Source organism: Corvus moneduloides, chromosome 7, assembly GCF_009650955.1.
Source record: "Corvus moneduloides isolate bCorMon1 chromosome 7, bCorMon1.pri, whole genome shotgun sequence".
Lineage (NCBI taxonomy): Eukaryota > Metazoa > Chordata > Aves > Passeriformes > Corvidae > Corvus > Corvus moneduloides.
Window position 1 is genome coordinate 26,230,714 of NC_045482.1, and position 26,731 is coordinate 26,257,444.

General features: G+C 40.7%; 1 protein-coding gene across 1 annotated transcript in view; it reads right to left on the reverse strand.

The window, feature by feature from the left end:
• CNTNAP5 (contactin associated protein family member 5) overlaps positions 1–26,731 on the reverse strand; it is a 279,817-nt gene that overhangs the window by 127,371 nt on the left and 125,715 nt on the right. The window contains exons 5-10 of the mRNA XM_032113776.1: positions 22,668–22,871; positions 20,575–20,759; positions 16,865–17,008; positions 5,662–5,926; positions 3,186–3,335; positions 1,936–2,107 (exon numbers count right to left, since the gene is read on the reverse strand). Of these exons, the coding sequence (XP_031969667.1) occupies positions 1,936–2,107; positions 3,186–3,335; positions 5,662–5,926; positions 16,865–17,008; positions 20,575–20,759; positions 22,668–22,871 (1,120 nt within the window). The remainder of the gene's footprint in view (positions 1–1,935; positions 2,108–3,185; positions 3,336–5,661; positions 5,927–16,864; positions 17,009–20,574; positions 20,760–22,667; positions 22,872–26,731) is intronic.

Below are 26,731 nucleotides of genomic sequence, written 5' to 3' on the forward strand. Positions count from 1 at the left end.
GACCCTCAGGTCCCTCTCTGTGGCAGTGGTCTCCAGCCTCTCATTGCCCAGTCTGTCCATACATCCAGGGTTGCCCAATCCCAGGTGCAGAATCTGACACTTCCCCTTGTTGGACTTCATATAGCTGGTGACTGCCCAGACCCCTCATTTATCAAGGCCTCTCTGCAGGGCCTCCCTGCCTCTGAGGGACTGAACAGCTCCTCCCAGTTTTGTATAGAGTGTGAACTTGCTCAGTATCCCTTCCAATCTTATGTCCAAATCATTTATGAAAATGTTGAAGAGCACAGGGACAGGATTTCTTGGCCACCTGGGCACACTCTGGCTTGTCCAGCCTCTGTCAGCCAGTACCCCCAAATCCTTCATTAGATCACATCTAACCTTTGTTTGTCTGTGTGATATATTTAACAAGAAAGGTGGTGTTACATGAAACAACCCCATTCTTACTATGTTTGGATCCTTGCCCTAAATAATTTTATGGTACGATTACAGACTAACACTCGTCATCCTTGGGACACCAAAGATAAGGAAGATACTTGCAGTAGAACCACTGAGTTGCACATAGCCTGGACTTGGTGATAGTGAAGGCACTGGAGATGTCCCACAGTTCTGCATCATAACACAAGAGTTCTCTTTTGTTTCAACATACAATCACAAAGTGCTTTTAAATGGTCCACTCGATCTTAAAGAATCTGTTTTTCCAAGAAAACAGCAAAATTCTCTCTGTTCTTAGGAAAGATGACATTTTGCTTCCTTTTGTAAAATCAGCTGCATCTTTTTCCATTCTGCCTTGGAATGGTAGAATTCCATCTACCATTTCAGGCACGTCAAGTATGAAATTCACATTCCCCTGAATTCACTCATTTAATGTGGAAAGAGATTTGATCAGCAAAGTCAGTAATTTCTCCATATAAATTAACAAAAATGAACATACAAAGATGAGCACAAAGGTCTTGCATCACAGAGGTTTTGCTCACTTATCAAAAGACTGCAGCTCCAGGAGGCTGATCCCTCCTACAGGAAGGAATAATGGAAATCAGCCTTCAACTCCATCTAAGTAACATCTCTGAAAAACATACATTAAATGCTTAAGGTCCTAATGCATTTCCAAAATATCCTTATTACTCCCTTAACTATCTGAAGCTATGAAATTTTCAGCAGTTCCATTTCTATTTTTCAGAACTTAGGTAGATTAAAAACAAACAAAAAAAAAAATCCCAGAACCTCCTATTCCACATGCCAACTTCAAAGTACACATTTGCATTCAGAAATATTTAGACACTAAAAATCCATAAGAAGCAAAAGAGAATTACAAAATACTTTAAAAAAAAAATTGGTTTCTTATTTCCTTTCTGCTCATTATTAGAATATCTGGGGTACCTGTCAGGTTTTATCTTAGGAGGGATTCAGATCACTATTTAAACTGAAATATTTCTCTGGCAGATGCAGAGATTCCATCATTATATTGTCCCACTGAATGGGCAGTATTGCACATGAGATGTACCATATCTTCATCATGAATGTATTGTAACGGCTAGCAAGAAAAATTGTAGATGATTTACTTAAGCAGAACCAGCTTATATATTAAGGGTATGACATGTTCTGATGAATCAACTAATTTTTCCTTCTCTTTCATTTCCTCTAGAACTTCAAAGCAATCAAATGTTGTTTATGCATAAAATTTAATCCTTTCACCAATCTATAGTTTGATTGAATTTGCATACTCTATTTCCTACAAGTCAATGTGAAGAGAGCCTCGTAATTGAAACCATTTCCCCTCAGTTCTCCTATCTTTGTTGCAGTATTTTCTATTAGTAGCTCTATTATGCCTAATATCTGTAATGTTGGCAGATCAGAATTTTCACTTAATGCAACCTGTATTTATAAACCACTAGGATGAAAAAAGAACAAATACAAGAAAGAGGAAATAATAATTACCTGTCTTTGATGCCACACAGATCAATGTGTAAATCACTAAAATTCCCCAGTGAGCCTTGCTGAACTAAAATGAGGTCCTTGGGCTGGTTATCAATAAAGATGAGCCTCATACAGCCTTGAAAAGCAGTAATGGGATTTAAACACTGGGAATCGGTGAAATTGTCAGGGCACCCTGTGGGAAAAAGAGAAGAGGCAGAGAAGAATATTGGAACGTTCAACTATTTCTGCTGGGATTTCCTGATGCAAGAACTCAGAAGCTTATTATTCCAAATGTTTTTACTCCTTCTGCTATGCAACCTCCTGTGTTATAAATCCTCCAGTTAGGGGGGAAAAAAAAAAAGAGAGAAACCAGTCACTGTATCAGAGTATGAGGTTTTCACATGTGCTGAGCAAAATCAAAATGTGATTTTTTTTCATCTTCTTCAAACTCAACAGTTGATAGCAACTAAACCATGTTAAATAAGTTGTACAAAACGTAAAATCATTATGGGTTAAATTCTGCTGCTGAAGCAATGTGCAGATGAAATCTTGTGGGCAGCAAGAAAGCCACTTGTATCTGAGCTTCCCCCGTATTTAGACAGCTCTGAGATCCAAAGCCGCCTGTACATCCTCACTTAGTGCTGCGTCCGTAGGGTTCACCAAGATCAGAACCATACTATAGCAAGCACTACACAGAAATAGATTAAGAAATAGTTCATGACAGTCCCTCTATCTAAATTAATGTTTGCATTCCAAAAAGCAGAAGATAGCATTTTTCAAGATTGGTTTTTCCATTTTCAAAATTAAGCTAAATCTACCTTCATTTCCACAAGAGAATTGTATATAAATACCTTTGTAGATTTGAGCTGTATGTCACCTAAGCTCCAAAAAGTCACTGAGCCTGATCAGAACACTGTTGTCTACAGCAATATTGATAGTATTAATACTTCTAAGGCCTTTTAACTGGGAAAAATCAAAACCACTCATGGTTAATACAGCTTTGCAGATTTTGCATATATTTTCAGATAGATGTAGGCACCCATTGGCTACCACTACCACTAGTCCACTTTTACAGCTGTGTTTGAAGTTGTGCTTGCTCTCTCTCTGTCAGGCTTGACCAACACTCTTCAACCTGCCCATAGTGCTGAATGCACTGCAGTTCAAAAATCAATCCTTCCTTTTGCTCTTAGCTGCAAACAGTGCACCTGGAGAGAACTCAGTGGTGAGCAGCTGAGGACCTGCATCACAAAAACCTCTCTGAAACAACCTACCTCCAAAATAGTAGCTGTTCCCAGAGTAGATCCTTGAGACAGTGGTTGCATGGCTGGCAGTGGCAGCATTGTTATCCAGCGTCAGGGTAATGCGATGCCTTCTGGCATTGATGTTCACAGAATGCCAAAGCCCATCGTGGAGATTGGTGCCTGGCAAAAAACATGTACAAAGTGAAAAAAAAAAAAAAATGCAAGAGACAACAATGTTCTCCAAACTTCCTTTTGCTTCCAACTTGTGACCACAAATATGCAGCTGATCTATAAAAAGGGAGAACTGTAGCTTGAAAGAACTCATTACCTCTGGAAACAAACTGGCATAGAAGAAAGGGCCCAGGAAAAGGGAAGCTTTGAGAGTATTTAAATAGGTCATCTCACATTTTAATCTAACCTGGTACTACTGCAGTCAGTCATGAAGCTAGCCCAATCCCTCACCTTTCTGGTAGCACATTGTTACCTTTTTGGGGGTGTCTATGTCTCAGTCTGTTGGTAAATGCTTACAGGTCCAGAAGCGTGCAGAGATCTCTACTGAGCTTCCGCTACTAAACACATGCGTGAGGTTGCAGAGGATTGGACTCAGTGAGACATTCGTAGCTTGTTCTCAGGCTCCAATCTGAAACCTGACTGCCTCCAGTAGGTATCAGCAGGATTTGTGTGTCTTAAAACCCTCCAGCACCAACACAACACACAGTACTATTAATAGATGTACAGAAGTTGGATTTCCACGTGGATGTTCTGAGAACTGGGACTGCTGCTCTGACCAGGCACCTCTAAAGGGTAATGAGGGATACACTGGACAGTCTCCTTCTCTTCTAGACACTCCTGCAAAGTGGGAAATTACACGTCTGTTTCCTTATTCCAAAAATCAGTGTTGCATCGTGTGGCTCTTGAAATGCCACCACAGAGCTACAAAGAAACTCCACAGCCTCTATTCTGACAGCCATGAAAATCAGTGGGCAAGCTTCTGAGCCCACACATGGAGGTGCAGATCAAAAGTAACCTAATTACAGTTCCAAATATGCTACCATCAGGCTGAAGTCAGTGAGATCAGGCAAAGACAACTAGTATTTACTCCCCTCCTGAACAGAGTATTTTTGTTAAAGTCACTTTCAGAGAAAACAAACAAGCACTTAGGAACACAAAGAGGTGTGAGAACAGTTCAAAACAAAATAAAGAAAGAAGTGGGTGTTAGGTATGTGTAAAGACATTTCATCATGAATTTGAAAATGAGACTATTTACTCAGTAATAGCTGCTAGCACATGCACAGTTACCACAGAATTACAGGCTGGTTTTCCAGCAAAAAATGGATGATTTTTCAACTAGAACAAGTGCACACTGAAGTGGAATATGCTGCTGAAGTTTGAAACAATGACAAAAGAAAATAGGTCCCATTTGGGGAAAAAATAGGTCCATTCTTGACCAAGCATGAGTTTATTGTGGGTACCCGACATCTGCAGAACATGGCACAAGCACTTTCTGCGTATTTTCCATGTACAAGCAGGCAGTTTAGCATGTTTTGGATAGCACCAAAGGCTGGGCCCAGGTTCATGATTTCAGAACTACATAAAAACAAACACACCCAACCAAACATTGGCATTGTCTCAGCTTTGTCAACAATTTAATTAGGATTGCAATAAAGGCTGGAATCTCAGTTTTCAGTGATCAGTAGCAGCAAGCTATGGCTGTAGCAATCTACATGAACAAGGATAGATGCAGGGCTGCCTCATTTTCTATCATAAAGGGGAATGAAACGCATACAGAACAGCTCTGCTTTGACAACTCTGTCAGTTTTTTATCTCTACTTCTTTTAATAGACACATCTGCACTCTTTTAATCTGTACAGGGAATATTTTAATATCACATGTTTTTAAACATCTGTTCTTTTAGAAAATTTATTATTATTATTATTATTATTCCCCCTAATTTTAAATCAGAAAGGCAGCCCTCTTTCACCCTCTTGCATCCCACCAGCTGCACTGCACAAAGCAATTTCCAAAGTGGCTAAGGAAGCCCAAGAGGGAGTGTAAGGAGAGGAAGCCCATGGTCAGCCTCTCTTCTGAGTGTAGCATAAAGGGAGAGTCCAAAGCTACAGTCAGAGAAAGAAAATCAGCTCCGAGGCTGCCTTAATTTATGCTGGAGAAAGATGCTGTGGCTGAGCTGGCTTCCAGCTGATTTCAGCAGTCTGAAGATGGGAACAGGAAGGTCTTCATGTGACCTGACTGGAGAAAATTGAGTGTGACTGCTTAAGAACATAGAGGCTCAGCTAACTGTCAGTGAGATTGAGTCTGGAGATCTCAGGATGTCAATTTTCCAAGCTTAGATCAAGCTGCACAAAGCAGCTTTACCACTGCAAAGCAAGAGAAAATTTAAAAGAGAAAGGAAGATTGGGTGTTTCCTTATTGTTTGATCCTTTCATCCCATGGAGCTGAACCTTTGTGTTTCAGAAGGAGACAAGTGAAAGTAAAATAAAATAAACACCTTCAGTGATTTCCACTGGGTTCTCAGTCTCCTTTTGAATAAGTAGTGTCAATCTGCCACCATGGAGGTAAACCAAGAGATGTCGTGAGTTTTCAGACAGCTCGGTGAACAGAAGCAAGCTGTCTTTATTCCATGTCCGGAACTGGAAGCTCACTGACAAACCATCAATTTGAGCGGTGCCAGGGAGTAGCAAGTAGCTTCGACTGGTGCTTACAAAGGTGATGGGAACAATTTGTGGTTCTGAGCAAGAAAAGGTCACATTCCCCTGAAAAACAAACAAAAAAAAATCAAACATAATCAGCATGACTTTTTTTCAGTCATCTCAAAACATCTTTAGTTAAATAAGCTCATTGGACTTCTAATGGCCCTTAAGGCTGAAATAGGTATTGTTATTCAGACACGTATCTTTGGAAATCAGTAGGAAATGTATCTGTCCATGCCAGGAAAACATAACTAACTTCAAAATTTTGCTTTTATCCCAAATGCTGAAGATCAAAAATCAAAAGCTTAGTCCTTAGAAGGATCTAAATGTAACCAAATGTCCTTATCAACACCACACCTTAGTTGATTATCTCAGCCACCCAGCCCTGAAATCAATGGTACAATTTGCCCAGAAGAGCAGCACATTTACTCAAAGCAGTCAGCAGAATCTGCACCAGCATGTATCACTGTAGTTGGTGGAAGAAATGAGTCCACCAGTTTGCTCAGGCACCGTAGATTACCCCACCAGGTCAATCAGGCCATGGTATAAAACCTTAACAATATATAAAGTCAGGATGCACTTAAGGAGCCGCGTCTTTCAAAGCCACTCCAGGAGATTGTTGCAGCCAGCTGCTTTGAACTCGGCTGCTTTGTAACAAACCAACTGTAATCTGATAAAAACATTGGAGTATAAGGCTTTCTCCATGATAACACTTCTCATCAGAGCCCATACCCCACTCTACCAGGATAATTATAACGAACAGCACTTGATGGATGTGCGGGAAGTTGCACAGTGCTTGGGGAGTTCCTCTCTGCCATCTCAGACAGATGATGGAACTGTTCCCTACCACTTTCAAATGTCTTTCCAGTCTTTATTTTTTAAATGGAAAATGATGTGCCAGAAATAGACAAAGGTATCAGTGGATGAAAAAATCCTTGATAGATATTTATCTATATGGAGCTATTTGCATAGTACCCGTTAGGTTCAGAATGCAAAAGCTTTGCAAAAGGCAAAGATTTGGCAAAAGGAATCCTTGGCTATATAATATTAGAATGTGTTTTGAGATATAATCCAAAGCTTATCTGAACTCCATTGATCATTATTCAGGTGGGAAGTAGGATGGAAATTTGGTCTCAGCCTTCAAACAGTTTCTAATAACCCACTGGGATTTGCCTGCATGAAGAGATGCCACAAATTTTTTGCTATTGTTAGCACTACATTTCTACCTCAATTTTTAATCAAATTGATGCCAAATTGCAGAAAATTAAGACAGTCAACTGCAGCATTATAAATAAATACAGTTAACCTTCTCTAGAGCTTTTTAAAGTTTAAAATGACAATGACTATTTTTCTTTGGAATTGTAGAGCTTTACAGTGATTCAAGGACTCCACACAAAGTTGTAAGACATTTATTAATCACAGAATAGTTTGGGTTTGAATGGACAGTAAAGCTCATCTCATTCCCACCCCCCTGCCATGGGCAGGGACATCTTCCACTAGACCAGTTTGCTCAAAGCCCCATCCAAGCATGCTTAAACACTTCCAGGGATGAGTAGCCAAAACTTCTCTGTGAAACCTTTCCCTCATCCTCACAATAAAGAATTCTGATATGATTTTTGTCTCAAAGCACTTTCCAGATTTTACCTAGCAGCGGAACAACCTCTGCCTAGACTGAATTAATGGTGCAGAAGAAGATAAATGCTAAGACGAAAAAACATTTCGCAGTACACAACACACTTTCAGAAGACCTTAAAACAAGCCACTAAAGACCCTGTGTAGTTAAATACCCTTTCAGCTGTTTGCAGCAGCACCATAGCAAAGCATCCCTGATGCACAGGCATGGGCCCAAAGGTAAGGTAAAATTTCTGTCTGCAGTTGACATGAGATTCTGAACTTGTGCAACTAGTCCTAAATCCATGGATTGCTGTGGCACCTTGACAAACTCAGCAACACTCCAGTCATTCACTCCAGCTAGCAATTCATGCCACAGAAGTCCTGCACTGAGAGATGATCAGCAAAGAGTGCTGACTCCAGGGCCAGTGCTGGGACATACGGACAGGACCTGCACATCTCTTCCCTTGCTTAACCTGGTGAGACTTCAGACTCTGAAGTCTGACCTCAACTTTAGCCTCTCCATTGACTTAACTGAAGCAGAGCAGGTGTGATTCCACCTGCCATAAGAACAGGCAGCTGGAGATGCACAACAGTGGTGCTGCAATATTCTTTGTAAATGGGATTAAAGGTGAATATGGGGGACAGATGAGGTGTATCTGCCTTTTGGGAGGGGTTCATTTCAAAAGGTATTTCTGTTACTCTTATTCAAAAATTGAGACCTCCATGATGTAAGGACCATAAGTAATTGCAGTCAGAGCTAAAAACTAGACAGGATTTGTAAAAAAAGAAAAAAAAAAAAAAAAGAAAAAAAAAAGAAAAAAGAAGTTGACTAAAGCAATTGATGCCACAAGAACTTACGTCAATTCAACTAACTAATTTAGGAGGGAAACATCTTAAAGCAGCATTTCAGACCAAAGCCAGATGATGTAATTAATGCACACCAACAACAGTTGCTGACATCCTTACACTGACCAACCTGTCTACCTTCCTAGAGACAGTAACATGAAAATCTGAAAAACGAATACACAGCTGTTACTCTGAAAGACATTTGTCCACTGAAGTGGAATAGGTTCCCTTTATAAAAACTGTTAATTTTTCCCTGAATGTTATTCTCAAACAAATTATTCCAGCAGGTCTAAGGCAGAAAAGTAAACAGCTCCCTCTAAACCTTCATCTGATCATGAGCATTTTGCTTTAATTGGCAGCAGTTCTGGAACTCTCCAGGGTATATGCCAGATTTCTGGCAGACACTTGATTTTATAATTGAACCCAATTTAACTGAAAAGTAAAAGCTCATTGGCTAGGAAATGGGATAAGAACAGTCTAATCCCTAGAGAAAATAAAGGAGACGCTCAGCTCTACCCAGCTGCTGGAAAGTCTAGCTATCACATGGCATTTGAAAATTCCATTGAGTCCATCTCCAGACTGATTAACGACTCCTCTAACAAGCAGTGAAATCTTTATAAAATAGTTCTTATTGTTCTTACAAGGGAAAACTTCTGAACCTAGAAATGCAATGGAAATACTTGCAATTTTTTCACTGGCTTCCATGACAGTTGTTTTAAGAAAAGAGTGGAAGCAGCCCAGATTTCTGCAGGCACGGTACAGCTTTAGCGGTGGTTCTTGTTCAAGTGAGATGTTGAATGAACAAGCAGCAGCATGTTACAGCATTTTAAAGAAGAACCAGAGCTTCTCCTATTAAAAGAGAATGGAAGAACACAGTTGCTAAGTGATGAGGATAAAAGTGGATTACATAGAAGATCCTCTGAGCCATAAACCTCATCCAAAACTGACTGGAGACTTTCCAGTGACTTCTGTGGGACTTCAATAAAACCTGTATAACTTTAATGAACCATTTCAGTCTTTTCTGGCCTTTTTTGATATAGTATTATGTACTGTTCACTGAAGAGAGAAGACAACACCACAGCCAGGGCAATTGGTAACAAGTTCCTTATACATCTTCCTTGCTCTCAGAGAATACTAATCAAAAATAATATGCACTTGGGAAATTATTCAAATTGACAGCTGCACTGAAACCCTCAGCACTTAGCCTACCAGAGGATCCAGGCCAAGATCACAGCTTGAAAAGAAAGAACAATAAATGAGTATTTCTGAGCTCTCATTCTACCTGCAGGTTAGAGCATCAAATGGGCACTTAAACTTTCCTCATTAATCACTCTATGGATACTGTCCAATAAAAAGGATATCTTGCTTTCTGCAGAGGATTAGAAAGGATGATTTCATATGACAGGTAAAGGGACTAAGATCCCAGGCCTGGCTGAGATACAAATGTGGTAAACTGGCAAGAATATCTCCAGCTTGGAAATTAGAGGACTACTTCTAGCTGTGAAGGGACTGAGTTTCCAGACAAATTTGCAAGGAGAGTAACAGAAGAAAAAGGTGACCTCTGATGCAGTTTTAAAAGCATAAGATGAAAAACTGGCATTCAACTCTGAGAAACAGGATTTTGAGAATGGGGGAGGTTCTTTCAAGCCCTGTTTTTAAATTAACTCTTTCAAGCAGAACAAATGTCAAGAGACCCGCATATATTTCAAATACTTCTCAAGACCATGCTGAGCACTAAATGAAAAGCAAATCGAAGTGAGACACCAGCTCCAGCCTTCTGAAATACTGCTGCAAAGTGTCTTCAACAGGATATGGGAGCACCAAGGTGCACGGTGTTCCTTGAGTTAGGACAAGTCCACTGAGTGAGCAAACAGTCCATCCCAAGAGCAGGGGACCAACTTTAAGAGAGTTCCTATACTGAGATGGGTTTCTGTTTCTCTGAGCAGAATTTCAATATGGAAATCCGAAAGCTTTCCCGATCCAAATTATATTGAAACTAATATAGCCCTGTGATAATCAATCTCGTGACAGACAACTCTCCTATCTCCAATTACTACTGCAGGTATCATGAATTCCAATAAAACGTTAATTATCACATTGATTTAAGTTGTTTACATTAAGATAATGTTCCAAATGGGGAGAAAGTAACATTTAACAAAATAGAGAAGGCTTTGAAAAAACTGAAACATTGTGACCATGAGAATATCAGGGATTAGATGCTTGGCTGCACCCTTCCAAATGTTCTTTATCTCAGACTCCTAAGCTGAATGTGTCACTGGCCAGAAGCAGAACAAAGGATTTGACCATTTTTATGCCCATAGTAACTGTACATTATTGTTTCATTACATGGCACAATAGTTAAGAGTTGACAAAAATGGGAGCAAATATAGAAATACTTTGGAAACATCCTACATCATTTTTCTCAGAGAGACAGGAAAAGGGGGAAAAAAGACCACAGGAGGAAACCAACACACACACACAAAACAGTGACCACTTAATATTTTCTCTCTGTGGTGGACTTTGGATGCCAGGTGCCCACCAAGCCCCTCTATCACTCACCTCCTCATGAGGTGAGGGAGAAAATGAAGGAAGAAAATCCTCTTGTGTCAAGAGAAAGGCAGTTTAATAAAGCAAAAGCAAAGTCTGCACACAGAAGCAAAGGAAAACAAAAGACTTAATCTTTACTTTCCATGAGCAGGGGATGCCCCGCTACTTCCTAGGAAGCAGGGTTTCAGCATGTGTAGAGGTTGCTCTACGATAATAAATGCCTCTCCCCTTCCTTTTTCTCTTGGCTTCTATGGCTGAGCAGACTCATTTGGTGTGGAATATCCCTTTGGTCAGTTTGGGTCAGCTGTCCTGGCTATGTCCCCTCCCAAGATCTCACCCATGCTCAGTCTCCTGGTGAGGGGGGAATATCCACTTTAAGCAACAAGTAGGAATGAAGCCAACCTTTCAAATTCACCTTGCTAGAAGTGAATAAGGTAGATGTATTAGATCAAACTGGAAAATTATTACAGTCCAAGCCCAATTTTTGTTCCACTTCAAGGTAAAGTGATCTACAGCTTATTAGTTTTTATTGCCTGGAACAAAACACAGCAGGCAAGGAGATTTTTTTCCTCATTATTATTGTGAAAACAGAACCACATCTACCTTAAAATAGAAAAGCGTATAGAAAGCAATTCCTATCAGCTTTTTTCTTTTTTTATGTATTACTTTCTGTTAATAGCTTTTTCCTCTTATAAATTCCAATTATCTGTGTATCATAGCACAGCACCAGCCCAAATGGTTGGTGTGAACTGCACACAATCCAGGCTCTTGACTGTGATGGGCTCAGCTTGCCCCTTTCTGTTATACCAAGCGCCACAGAGTTCCTAAGGCCTTACCAACTGGAATAAGACCTTAAAAAATACATTAAAGCCTTGGCTTTGCAGAAAATTACATTTCCTCCATTTTCCTTATCCCCTGCTACCTCCTCTGACAATAATTAGCCATCTCTCTTCCTCTTCTACAGGGTCTAACAGCCTTATCACCTCCCACCTTGAAACATCCTCCACTGCTCAGCAGGCACTAACTGCCCTATTTATTCAATTTGACTATCCAGGTAATGTAATAAATGAAACCCTGAACAATTGTTTCTAACCTGTAATTTGCTGAAGGCTGATAACACTCAAAAAGGCCTCATTTGCTCAGAAACATCATTTTTTTCTGCACATCATCCATTCTTATTAAAAAATATTGTCTTCCTCCCCAAAAGACTTGCTTCACTTGCTGTCATCACAACTATCAAAATCCTAACACAAAGAAGCTTTTATATCAAGGAGAGTTTATTAATGCAGCTATGTGCTGGTTTATATATTTGCACACTGAAACTCTTCAGAACTGTGGACAAAGCCAACTGAAATCAATGGAAAAGATGTCATTTAAATAGACTTTATTTCAAGACCTCGATTGAGGTGACACACCTAATTTCTTTCAAAATAATCCTGTTACACCCTTCAGCAACAATAAAACAGAGGCTTAGAATGAATGCTGTTTATATAGACTTCCTTGCTATTCTACACTGCAGGTAGAATGCCAAGGAGACTCCTCTGAAGACCCAGAGAGAACAGAAAGATAGAAGAAAATATATAAACCTATTTTTAAAGGAATCAAATATTTCTGGAATCTGAGTTCACCTGCCTTACCTAAAAAATAGCAAATTCAGTTCTCTCTTTAATCATCTGACTCAACACTTTCATTAAATACTTGAAGAAAACTTATTTTTTTTAGAACTTCAACTTGGTCCACAGGAAGTTGTGAAAAATGTCACTAAAAACTTCCACAATTTTTATATATGATTCCTATAGTCTGATTGCAGCCCAAAAAATAAGAAAAAGAATCTAACTCATGATTCTCTAAACGCTAGGAGGGGCCTGCAGAAACCACCAGCCTGATATTCACAGATAGATCAACACTTGCCAGAGCACTTTGGTAGAACGAGACATTCACAGACAAGTAAATTCTTCTCAAGATAAAGGTATCTCAAATCAGCTAAATAAAATAGCATGTTTGGATTCTCTATAAAGGGAATGTATTATTAGTTTACATTCTCCTGTCACTAGGTATCTTTCCCTGCTCTTTGATGCTGGCAATTGGTTATTTCCCCAAGGCACTACAGTGATACATTTACATGTCACCACATCCCTTGCTGTGCTGAGCTGTCACTCTCACATTCAACATGGCAGGTCAGTGTAGAAATTCAAGCATACCTGAGAGCTGACAACTTCTGCCTTAGAGTACCCTGAACTCCTCTTGAGTCAGCGCAGGGTTTGCTCTGCTAAATAAAAATGCAAGTCCAATTTCTATTAGCCAGAAGTAATGGAAGAGAAAGGGAGAACGTGTTTTTCTCAATTTCAGTGAGTAAGTAGGGTGGAACATTGAGAAGGCCACACACAGCATTTTTCCATGACCTCTTAATTTCTTTTCATCAGCTAGACAACTTCCTATTTTGGCATCGCAAATCAGTGAAGCACAAAAACAACTTAAGATCCTGGCCACAGATCACATTTGAGCAGTTTCTAAAGGTGAAACTAGAATCTAGCATTAAGTAACCACTGGTGGAAAGGATCCTATATTTTCAGGATGCTATAGCTATTTTTTCTCTTATTTACTCCCTCAACCAGATGTATTTAGCAATTCTCAGTGGATTTATCTTCCTAAAACTTGCCCAATGTCCTCCTGCATCTGCGCACACTTTAAACAAGCACAAAATCCCTCAGTGAAGACTTCTCCATCCCAGATATCAACAGGTCAAATTTCCTTTCAAATTTCCTTTTTCTTTCTCTGAAGAACAATTCCCCTTCTGCTTCTTGTAAATGTGGCTCGTATTTGCATATTTTCCTGCCCCTACTTAACTGCCCAAAAAGTGTAACTGCTGTGCAATTCCTCATAATGAGCAGTCTGCACTTCTCTCATGCTGAGCAGACACCTCGTAAACAGGGCAAACCTTTACATTATTACTTTGAATCATTTTCTGAGGTTTCCCAAGGGTCCAGCCCTAGGACCATGACAGCAGTTAATTACAGAAATTTGACTTCTCATAACCTCTGGCAATTAAAACCAGTAATTGCTTGGAAAGCACATAAAAAACCCCTATCATTGCTCCACATTCAATGATCGAGGGAAAACAAAACAAAACAAAACAAAAAACCCCAAACAAAGAAAACAAGACAACAACAAAAAAGCACACACAAAAAAACCCACACACCAATCAAAAAAAAAAAATCAAGAAACAAAGAAAAAAAATCCAAAAAACCCCCAAAGCCCACAACATGCCATCCGGGACAGAAGAAACCCCAGAGAGAAGAAAAATAGCCTGTCCAAACAGACAGGGCTGTGTAGGGAGGTTAAGTATCAGGCAATACAAAAACAGAATTCTGAAGGCAAGTTCCAGTTCAAAGAGACAGGCTGCCTTGTTATCTTGAGATGCCTTCTCAAGGGGATTTATTGCAAGTCTGAAAACTGCAAATGAGTTACAGAAAAGAACAGGCAGAATGATAATCACAGCCACCACCCAAGAGTACAATACATGCTACAGCGCTCTGTTATTGACAGCCTGCAGTTTCTCCCTCTAACTTTAAATGCAGCTGATTTGGGACCATTATTTATACGGGTGAGGAACTACATCATAATAGGAAATCTATACCTCCAAAGCTGGTGTATCATTCTCCTGCTTGTGTGAAAGATGTCAAAAGTGAAAAAAACCCCAAAGTGGATGGGTACCAAAATCCCCAAGTTTGGCTCACTGACTGTGGCAATGTTCACAAAGGCATACAGTGAAGCAGAGAGCGTGTTGAAGTCTGCCTGCCTTTGGAGACAAAAACTGATGTTGCTAAGCATTAATGGCTTTCTAAACCCAAACCAACCAGTTTGCCAGCAATTATCTCTTGCTAGGAGACAAAGGTATTTTGGGGACTAACAATGCAGAACCATCTCAGGTGACCTCCAGCTTGTGGGGAGACAACGTAAGTATACAACACATTTTTGGAAGGAGTAGTTCCAAGACCCTGCTACATTTAATTATTCTTCTGTGCTGATCCTTTCATTGCATTTCCACTCCAGACAACCTTAGTGACCACAAAGACATGAAGCAGAGAAGCTTGCAGCTCCCTGAGGATAGAGCTTGTTGCTTGAAAACCTCAACACACTTTGAGTAAAAGCATTTAGTGGAGAATAACTCTGGCAGGCAAAAGACTACGTTTAACAAGAACAGGTTATTTTAATTTGAGGAAGTTAATTGCTAAGGAGTGCAGAAGAGCAGAAAAGGGAAAGGGGATCAGCCTGCGTGACCTAGAAGTACCTGAGAGCTGCTAGAGGAGAGAAATAGCTGGGATGCAAAGAATGTTGGAGAACAGATTTACAGGGCCCATATCCTATAAAAGGGTGTTCATCTAAGATTATGAGGCACTATGAGTATGGCAACACTTGCATACCCAAGTGTCATAGACACAGCACAGAGCAGCTCATAAACCTTGAAAAATGCAGTACAGCAGCCTGCCTTTGGAAACTATGGTGCTTAAATCATCACTTACGTGAAAGAGATTGAAGGATGGAGGCACATCCATCCATCCATCCATCCATCCATCCCCCCCCACTACTTTAAATTGAGAAAAGGAGCTGGATTCTTAGACCTTTCATCTAGCATTGCCTGAACCAAGTGTAGTGATAACAAGTTTCATTGCTTGGGGCCACTTACACCCAGACAATGCCCTTCTGAGAAGAAGTTGCAAATTGAATATGGTGCAAAGTTTTGCTCTTCCCCTTTAGAAAGGCCTTCCCGTTATCCAGCCAGCAAAACAACCAGCTGTTTAATGACCTAAGAAGCAGACCAGGGCACTTTGCTCCCCCCTTAGAAAGTAAGCTGAGGGGAAGAGCAATTTAACACGGTTCTTAAGACTTGCACCTTTGAGTCCTCAGTCAGAACAATCAAACTCAAGATTATTAAAGCGAAGTTTCTCCGTCCCAGAGGAGTATCCTGGAGGCAGTCTTGACTGACAGCAACACAGTGAGGAACTTCTCACCCATCACCCTTCCGTTTTCCAGCTCCCTGTGTATTCAGCCTCGCCGTAGGCAGGGAGAGCGCAGAAAGAACCTCCTTGGTCTCCTGGCTGGCTTTGTTTTAGGTTCAGTGTGTTCGTACACATTGCTACAAACTAGAAGACGGAATGGGAGCCAGAAGCAGTTTCATCTCCATGTTCTCCAAAGACACAATGTTAGCCAAAAGGCATTTATCAAAGCACAGTGCAGGAGTGAGGCACAAGCTGAAAAGAGAGCTGATTATGTACAATTTGTCAAAGCTTCATGGGACTGTAGTTCACTCTTTTTGCAAAATAAAATGTTTGCCATTTTCGTGATATATTTAAATATAGCTGTAATTTTAGACATTATTAGATGTTAAGTTATATTTGTGATTTATGTTATCAAGATGGATAAGACTGTAGTTCCTCTTGCTTCACGTCTACCATTCCACATTTAGAGACGGTAGTACAAGGTCAGTGGTTCTCAGAACTGCCAATATACTGAACATAAGGAGCAGCACAAAGGAAACTATTTCCAGTAATAAAAAGAGTATTTTTTCTCCTCTGTAATATGAAGTATCAAAGTAGAATTTTGTTAGTGCTGTACTTCCCAACAGTGATAGAGAATGGTTCAGAAAATAAAGTTTTATCTGAGTTAACCAGGAAAAAAAATCTCTATGACTTCTATCACCATTAAATAGACATATTTTAATCTTGAAAAAAATAATTAACAAGTTTCTCCAAGCAAATTCTAATACACCAGTAGAGTCAGAGAAATGCCTTGGTTTCCACATGTGTCTTTCAATAACTCTCATCGCATGAGCCAGTGCTGGCTGGTGTTAGCCTCAGCAATATCATTTTAACAAGCTAATTATGCTCACAGCTATCCAAATCTGAACTCTGCTCATTCAGAGCAGCCAGCAGCACCAAGAGAGCACCAGCAGCATGGAAGTAAAGAAGGAAAGCACATGGTACTGCCTCTTACCACAGTATAGATCTGAGGTTTGCGTCTTTTGGCGAGGTCAATTATATTGACTCCGTTGTAATAAAGGTTCTCAATGCATCCATGGAAATTTTTCCTCTGAAAGGTTCCTGGCTTCCCTGGGACAGGAATCCCTCCGAAACTGAGCTTTTGGAAAGAATAAGAATAGCATTATTTATAATATTATATATATGTAGCTATTATATTACATTATATTATCATCCAAAAGCAAGAGAGCAGAGACCCACTCCATACATCCACTTGGGATATTATTTAAGAGCCAATTCCCACCAACAATGTCACTGGGAGCATGAGGCAGGGCCTGGCCACCTCTCAGGGTAAATTACAGTCCCCATTGCATTCCTGCTTCTGGAGAAACACATCTGGCACAGACAGCTCGCTGCTTTGGGAGCAGCTCTGAAGTGCCTTGGCACACCAACCCGGTGCCACCAGCTCCCCTTCCAGGAACACCAATACACAAGGAAACACTCCCACTGTGTCCAGCCCACAGCCCCATTGGCCCAGAGGGTGACACCTGGCTGCAGCCCGCAGTGCTCAGGAACCTCTGAGCAATGGGGGAATCAACTCTCCCTGCTCCCAGAGCTCTGGGTTTGCCTGGGAACTGTGGTCACTCCTTTCCACCAGGCACTTGTCTGAGCAGTTCTGGTTTCAGCCAGGGGAGGGTAGTATCACATACCTAAAATACCCCATTTGCACCTTGCAATTTCACTGTGCTTTGGTCTTTACAACAGTCGCATGTGGCATTTGGGACTAGGTTTTGTAAGGGAGAAGTTCTGCAGGCTACACATGTGCATGGAACTTCTGCTGTGCTGCTGTCTAAGTACTGGCAGACATTAACACTGTGCAGGTTACAACTCCTCACTCAACTGGAGGGCTGAAAGCTCCAGGAGGACAAAGAGCATAACAAAATAAACTTCCAAAATACAGCATAATTGTTCAGATTCTGAAGAAAAGAAAGAGACAGAGAAAAAAAAAAAGAAAAAAAAAGAAAAACAAACCCCACAACCCCAAAAAATTCTGATAATCCTACCTTCATTTTCCAAATGTCACAGCTCATCTGTAAGTAACTTTACTGCTTTCTGGCAAAGCCTTACTGGTGGTAACCACTGAAGTTTTACTCATATTTCCCATCACTGCCAGCAACACCATGAGTTATATAAGGCAGATGGGGATCCTGCAGCCACCACGTTTGATCAGGAGCTGTGCTGCAATCCTGCTGCATCCACTGCAGCAAGAGCATGCACTGCTGTGTGGCACTGCTTGCATGCTGATGGCTGCTGGAACCTGGTCAGCCTTATTCCCCTGTCACAGCTCCCAAAGCCTTACCTCAGTTCATTATTACAAAAATAAAGAGCAATTTGGGGGTTATTGTTCCTCCCCCTCCACCTAACAAGCTGGGATACATACGCAAATGAAGCCTCCCTGGGTAACCTTGAAAATACATTTGAAAACAAGTTCTTAATGAACTTGCACCTCAGTTGTTTTAATTGATCACTTCAGAGAAATAAAGAGTGAACAGACTGCTCCTTTACGTCACTTGCAGGTTTGTTATTGGCATGAGGGCTTATCTGGTAGCAATGTTTTTTTTCCAGTGAGAATCATTAGTTCTTTCTAAAATACCAGACTTTCCTTCTTTCATGTTCTATTCTTCAAGTCTCCTGCTTACGGACTCTGTACTGGGGTTTCAAAACCAGAAGAAAAATCAATATCAATTACACTAATGCATTATTAAGAAAACAGTTTGCTTTCTGATTGGTAATAATTTTAATTACAAAAGCAATGATTTTATTACCCTCAGTAAGGCCTTTAATCCCTAAAGTGTGCTGAGATAAACTTTCAGTAGACTGCATTGCTGCAATGTTTGACTGAAAGATTGTCACAGTGCAAATGGAGGAAAAACACACTGTGAAAGACTGAGCTCAGGGGACGAGGTTGGAGTGCCACAGAGGTTTGTGGTGATGCTGATTAACAACACCTGAAGATCTTTTCTACCATGTTCCCTATTTTGGAACATCTGGAAAAACATTCTGCAAATTAAATTGGAGCCTGAGTTTCCCTTGATCAGCACCAAGCAGGAAGCAATAAATGTTATTATTATGAAATTAGAAAAGCTGATGACTCAAGTATTTGGCTTTTCTCAACTCCATCTTAAAAGCAGTTACAGTTTTGGCCCCTGATAGTTCAGTCTAAAGCTGTTGCACAATCCCACTCCTCCAAGTGCTGTCCCTACTAAATGTGCTCTTGATTTGGTACAGCAGTGCCAGGGGACAGGTACTACTCTCTCCACCCTGCTTTGTGAAATGCAAAGAAAGGAATTCCATCTGGAAGACGAGAGGAGAAGAGAGCAGGCACCTGCCACTGCTGAGCCATCTGCTTTTTTCCCTTGAGTGTGTTGGAGAATGATCCTTTCCAGAGAAATGAATTCCAAGTGCAAAGGGTAAACTTGTGGTCTCTGAAGCAGTGAACCGTGCCAGCTCAACACATCCAGACAGGGTGATGGCTCTGTGCAAGCATGACCCTGAGCCTTGTGGGCAAGAAAGGCTTGGCAGACAAGCACAAGGGGCTAAAAATGAACATGGGTGATTTGCACGCAGGTGTGCGTTGGTGGGGGAACAGATAAGGAACTTCCTTGCATACAAATATGGTAATATATAGGGGGTTTTAAGGTGTTTTTTTAACAAGTATCATCCATAAGCACTGAACTGCTGGAGTGATATAAACTGCACTCTGCCACACCTTGGCCTCATCACAGGGGAGCACATCAGCCTTGGGGTTTATGGGCAGGCAGGATATTTCCTTGCTAAGCTGCTCTGGCTCCCTAGATAAGGATGTTCTGCAACATCCCCAGATATGAAGGGGCCTGGGTCAGAACTGGTGGTTGTGAGAGTCATAGAATCATAAAAATACTAAGACTGAAAAAACTCTGAAGATCGAGTCCAACCCAGCACCATGTGTTCATATCCCCAAGTATCACTTCCTTATACCTTTGGATACTTTCAGGGATGATGATTCCACCATTTCCCTAGGCAGCCTATTTCTATGTGGGAGCATCCTTTCAGTAATGAAGATTTTCCTAGTATGCAATCTAAACCTCCTCTACCACAACTTGAGGCCATTTCCTCTTATCCTGTCATTTGCTACCTGGGAGAAGAGATCAACCCCCACCTTGGTACAACTTCCTTGCATTCTGGAGGTCTTCCATTCCTAGTGGGAAGACAATGATTTTCACCTGCTCATCTCTATGTGGAGAGCTGTAATTAGAGCAAGTGGTGGCTGGATAGAGGGACAGCTCAGAGCTGGAATCCCCACAGTCATGCTCAATTCAGTGCAGGGACGGTGCACAATCATGCCATTAAATCATATTGCAGATGATGACACAGCTGCTCCCTGAACAGTTGACCAGAACCCAGGTTATGACTTTTCATTTATTCAAAGTCTGCCATACTTTGAAGTGCAAGCATAATGCAATGTATATTTGCACAGAGACTGGCCACCTTCTGATGCTGGCATATATGGAGCTACACTGACATGTTGATGCTGGTAAAGTATGAGAGGAGCTCTCTGGAAAGGAAATATTAAGTAAAGATCTTTGCTGGAAAGAAACAGCTCATAGGGTGGTTGCTTTACATCAATTCCTTTTATAGCAATTCATACCTCAACTCCCAGGTTACAACCTAAAGAGCTTCACACACCTCATAATCAATATCCAAGTGATCCGAGTCCCCCTTTGTTCGGAAGTGCTGGGTATGCTTGTCCACCGTGAAGTTCACTTGCTTGTTGAAGCGTTCTATGAGAACTGAGTGCCAGTGCTGGTCATCCAAGAGGCTGCCCAAGGTGACAGACGTGTGGCTGTTACTGAAGTGCAGGTTGGAGTCTCCTGGAGTGGCACAGATAGGCAGAAGACACCAGAGTTACCTCCAGACTCTTAACTGGAGCATGGGGACTTGAGGAAAGCACAGAGCAGAGCTCCAGGATGCAAGCAAGAGCTCTTGGAAACAGATGCTTTTCAAAGACTGCCTTAGATTCCTTGGGTCTCCTATTCACATATATGTGTATATAGCCCCCCCTCCCATATTTTTCCCCTGTGAAACCCTTTTGAGGAACCAGGAGGTGTTACTGATGCTGCACCCACACATTGCAGCAGGCAGGGCATTACTACTTTGTCTTTACCCTTGGTTCTGCCAGGCCTTTTTGGTCCTGGTGGCTTAAGAGCTTCCTTCAGGCAGCAGCAAAATCTTCTGCCTAGTCACATTAGCAGACCACTCCTGACACTTCACTGTCAGCTCTGTGCATTCTGCATTTTAACAAGAAAATTCTATCTGTCCATTTTCACAGGAAAAAAAAAAGCACAAGTCAGTGAAGCAAAAAAGGGTTCTGTTCAGCTCATAAAAATTCCTAAACCTGGCCTAGATCTCCAAAAGTATAGATCACAAATCATAGAAATATTTAGGCCCTAACCCGGTAATTTCAAGCACTCTTCCGTTTTCCAGCTGGCTACACGTCTGAACACTTCAGAGCCTCTCACTGAAAGGGAGTGTGTATCCATCCACAGAATGGAGAGAACACATGCTTCAAAACTGCCAGGCAAGGTACAAGCAGATTCAAGAGAAGACATCAAAACCCTTGCCCATGACATACAGATGCACAAAGAGGACCTGAAATGGCTAAGATTTTGTACACTTGGGGCTACAGCTGTAGAAAAAACCCAACTCATCTCAGAATACACATTCACAACAGTATCTCCTCTGGAAGAAGTTACATAATATAAGTAACTGTACAATATTCTTATCCGAACATGAAACGTTTGTAAGAGGACAATTCAGTGGGGTAGATTCCCCCATTCACAGCTTCGGGTTGAAGTTTTTTGGTCTAAGTAACATCCAAATCCCAAATCAGAAAAATGATGTATTATCATTTCCAATCTTTGCTGAAAAAGAAGGAAAGAAAGAAAGCACAACTTGGAGACTAAACAATTAATGAGCTTATGTAAAAATGAAGCCCAACAGCTGTGGAAAATAGTTACTGATTTTTAAAACAAACATAATTAAGCACTAGGGGAAAAATGCCCAACTTAAACCCCTCAGTATGAGAAACATGAGTCAGCAGAGACTGCTGAGGCCAGCACCATGGGACACCCACAGATAAAGGCAGTGAAGTTTTTGAAATAAGGCTGGGAGAAGGGGTATGATCACTCCTACTGCAGGAATTCCTATCATTATCAAAGTGCTTCAGTGTATCCATCAGGGAAAAAACCAAGCATACTTCTACAGAAAGAAATTAAGCCAGCCTTTCCTCTGATGCTCTGATCCAACATGATCGTACAGTGATGGCCTTACAGATATTCAAGAAGGAGTAGTCACAGTTTTCAAGAAAGAAATGTATAGCAGTGTGCACAATGTTTTGACCAGAATGTTATCATTGAAATTCTGTATTCTCAGCTCAGCTCTGAATCACTGAGTGAATGGAAAAAAAATTAGGCACAAACCAAAAATAAACCTTTTCTGCAGTCCAAAGACCACTTCCTGAGAATGCTGTTCTTAAAAATAATACAAAAATCCCCCACACATATGCAAAAAAAAAGAAGGCACGTGAAGAATCAGAACTTGAGCAGTTCTGACTTGCTCAGCACTAGTTAGAGGAGCCAATGCTTCTTCTTGGCTCAGTTACCATGTCCTGCATGACAGCAGAACACAGCATGTTCTGTTGATATCAGCTAGAGTTTCCAGATACTGTCTAATGTAAATTATAGATTCATACACAAACCAATAATACTAATTACCCTTACCCAGGTTGAGGTGCAAGGAGAGCTTCCCTTTCTGCAGTTCCAAGGTTATGTAGTCTCCACGCTGTCCTTCCCCATGGAATAAGACTCCATCCCCCTGCATGCTCTTGAACTTCAAGGAAACGACATCTTTGAATGTGCTCATAAGCTTCTGATTGAACCTGTAGAGAAGTGAACTTCTGCCATCGAAGTCTGCAACATCTGACTCTGGAAGAAAGAAAATGGCAAAATGACAAGGAGGGGCAGCATCAGGAGAGGGACTGTATTTTTTTCAGGATCTTTTCAAATATAATTTGCAGTCAGGTATTGTCCTGAGTGCACACCCACAGGATGCAGAGGTCATTTGGGCAACCACATTTCATCCATTTCCAATCCTCTCCCACTGCTGGGGAAAGGGAACATGAGGATAAAACCAGAACTCTCCTGCACTTGCCTTCCTCTTACAACACTTCTCTCTCACTCAACTTTTGAGAACAGAACAGGTGCCTTCCATCATATTCAGATCTCCAGAACATCCCTTGCCACATTCGCTGTTCATCTCAAATGCATTCAGGATGTTATTCATTACTTTGAACACCTCAGTACTCACTCCACTTTTGTAGCTTCACAAGTGTCTGTTGAGCTGTTCCTGCATGTCAGCCATGCCTGCATCCACCTCTGCATTCAAATAAGGATCCCCTCAGCCTCCGAGGGCTGGCTGCTTGCTTGTGATGAGCATTTATCAGCCATGTTTCTGCATGCAAATTGACTAGGCTGGCAGGTATAGTCAAATATCAATTCAAAAAGCTTTTGAAGCGATTTCATGGGAACTGGGCATCTAAACTGATTATACACTTTTGAAAATCCTATTAGAAACATATTTTCCCCTTCAGCCAGCCTCTAAAAACCCAATCATTCTGGTAGGAAACAAGCTTTCTGTTCCTCAATTGCAATTAATATTTTCTTTGGCAGCAGCAGCCTGCAGTACTTTCTTTGCTTTATAAAGTGGCCTTTTAAGCAAAACGTATTTTTAAACAAGTTTTTAAATGTATATATAAGGAGAATACTTCAGGTAGCTTTAAATACTTTTGACTAATATGTTGTATACAAACATCTGGCTGACATACAATAATTCAATTCCAATTTCTATCCAACTGAAATTTCACACAATTTATGTATAAAACATCAATTTTGTCAATTGGTATCTCCTGTTAAAAAAAAAAAATTATTAATTAAGGACACCAGAAAATGAAGAATCTGAACAGAGGTTTACTGAGCTACATAACTTCTTGGGTACATGCACAAAGACAAGTAACACCTTCCTAGCACTCAAGAAGAAAGAGCAGAGACTATCTTTGTTTGCAAACCACACATTTTAATGATAAACCAAAGCTATCAGTTTTCTATATTCTTCTGAAAAATAACTGAGGCTCATATGATCCAGATCTTCCAGTCAGTAACTGTATTGTGATTCAAGTCAGTAATTTAAGTCACCTAAGCTCCATTGAGAGTTCTCCTATCCTTTTACGCATTAACACTAGTTTAATCTGCTCCTCCTTAAAAAACCAAAAATAACAGGAGCTATGGGGGGATGGTTTTAACCTTTTTGGGTTTTTTTAAGTGAAAATTTTAAAGAGGTTTGCAATTAAAAACTATTAAAAGCTCAGAAAATAAAACAGCTGTTAACGATTTATTACCATGGAAACTACCATGAAAACTTCTGCCTGTCCATATGACAGTTTGTACAAAAGTTTGATGGCATGCTGACAAACTTGCAGGGAGCACAGCATTTAAATTTGATGCAAAATTCTGCAGCTCCAAAACCAACTACATTCCAAATCAGAATGCAACGGATTTTTTTGTTTATGAGAATAAAACTACAAAGAAACGCAGTCCTGAGGAAAATTCACTCCTGAATAAACTAAGACCAACTTCTTATCTGTGATGTCAGAATTACAACATGCTGTTTCCCATCATTTGTGGAACAGTTGCTAGTTTAGGAGTTATCACAAATACGTAAGCATTACTGCCATCTGTTTTTACTGTTTTTAACTTCTGAATTAGGTGTTAAGAAACAGCTCCTTCAGCATTGCTGACTTGTCTCTATTGACACCTTGACAGCCAGTTTCCATAAAGGGAATTCAATTGGTAGCTTAGTTCTTGTGAATTTCCCCTAACTACATTAAATACTACAATTTGTTTAAAGTAAATCACAAGTGTCTTATAAAAATGGTTTCATTTCAACACAGGCAGGAATTAGGAAATAGCTTATAAAGAATTTACAGTCTTTGATTTCCAGAGCATTTTGCACCTAACGTTCATTTCCCTCCTAGCTCTCAAAACCAAAGGTACTGAAAGAGCATGGGTGCACTGATTCAATGTTGCTGCAAAAGCGGCCCTTTTTTTATCTTTTTCTTAAGATCCAAGGCTCCAGCCAGTCTAAATTCACACTTCAGTTCTTGTTCTTAACTCTCCACTACGCCACAGCATAACAGGATTTTTTGAAGAGCTCTACTACTGACATTTACAGAGTATATCACGAAGGAAAACCTGTTTCTGTAAAGTTCTGCTCCACTAATTATCAGTTGCGAGCACATTGGCAAATAAATAGCCCTGAATGAAACGGAAATATGTCAAATAAATGCTAGCACTGCCAGCCAAAAGTCATTAGTGGCAGTTTGCATGACGACAAATCGTTGGTTCCTGTTAAAAACAGCCACTCCAGAAAACCTGCTTAGTGTTTGCTTAGTGTTTATTTAGTCCATGTATGTCCATAACCCTCTTGCAACAAGAGAACAAGGATCCAAAATGTTTCAAGACTCAGAAAATCTGTAGTAATAACAAACTAAAACACAACATGTGATTTCATTCTGCATTGCCTGCTGGTGTTCTTACACTCCCTGAAGACAGACTTTACTCATTCTGGGCTCTTTCCTACACTGTCCTCATCAACAAGGCTGTTGACAGGCTGGCAGAAGCACGAGAGTACAGAGTTTACTCATGCAGCAATCTGCTCCCTGCAGCAGAGAGGATATACAGCCATACTTAAGAAGACAGTCCTCCCTCCTAGGGATTTTGGGAAAAGGGAACACTTACTTAGCAAAGGTATTCTAAAACAGGAATAACTCTAGGAACAGTTGCCATGTGAGACAGGAACTTTCAGTCTTGCGCTTGCACCAATGAACAGAATCTTTAACTCCTGGCAGAAGGGGAGAGGATGACTCCTGGTCTAAACAGCTGTGTCCCCTGACAAGTCATGGCTTACTGGCTTGAATGACCCTAAAGCTGTGCCCACCTCCCTCTCAGACACACAACTCAAGGGATGAATGTGGATGACCACTTCAGAGGTGACTGTTCTGCCATGCAGCCTTGTCCCTAGCACGAATCTCTGCTTCATTTGGGTAAGCGAACATTTGGGTATTTACTTTGTGCATTCGATTACAAACACTACTGGTCAATGACCATCAGATATTAAGCAGTTCTCTGCAATGAGTTCTTTTCTATCTCATAGGAAGATGAAGAAGAGGATGAAGGAAGGTGGGGAGAAAAAAAAAAGACAGAAAAAAGCATCCAGTAAAAATGTCATTTAATAATAAAGCACAGTATCAGATCATATTTCGTGAAGCAAAATATGAGAACTCAGAGTCCTGAACTGCAAATGAAGAATTCTGCTCTCAGAAGACACCCTGTCTCACACCGTATCATTGTTTCTCCTGTGGTATCCCAGCCTGTTAACTGCACATACACCCAATTCTGCTGATGCACTTTGGGCTGTTAACCAGTTATAGAATATGATCAGCATCTTCAATGCAGCCATAAATCTTATCCCATAAAAGCAATTGTGTCAGCAATTTTTTTTTTCTTGTGCTAAGCTAACAAGACTTTTCCCAAATATAAAGATACACTTGTCACCCCTTGCCACCTCCAGCGTCAAAAGCCATTGTTTTGCCATTTGTCTGAGCTTGTCCTCTGCTGCAGCTCTGCTTATCTGCTACAAATACACTGCTGGAGCCACTGCTGCAAAGGGACAGCAAGAGCTTATACACATTTCTGCATGGAACTTTCCACAGAACTCATCATCAATCCTT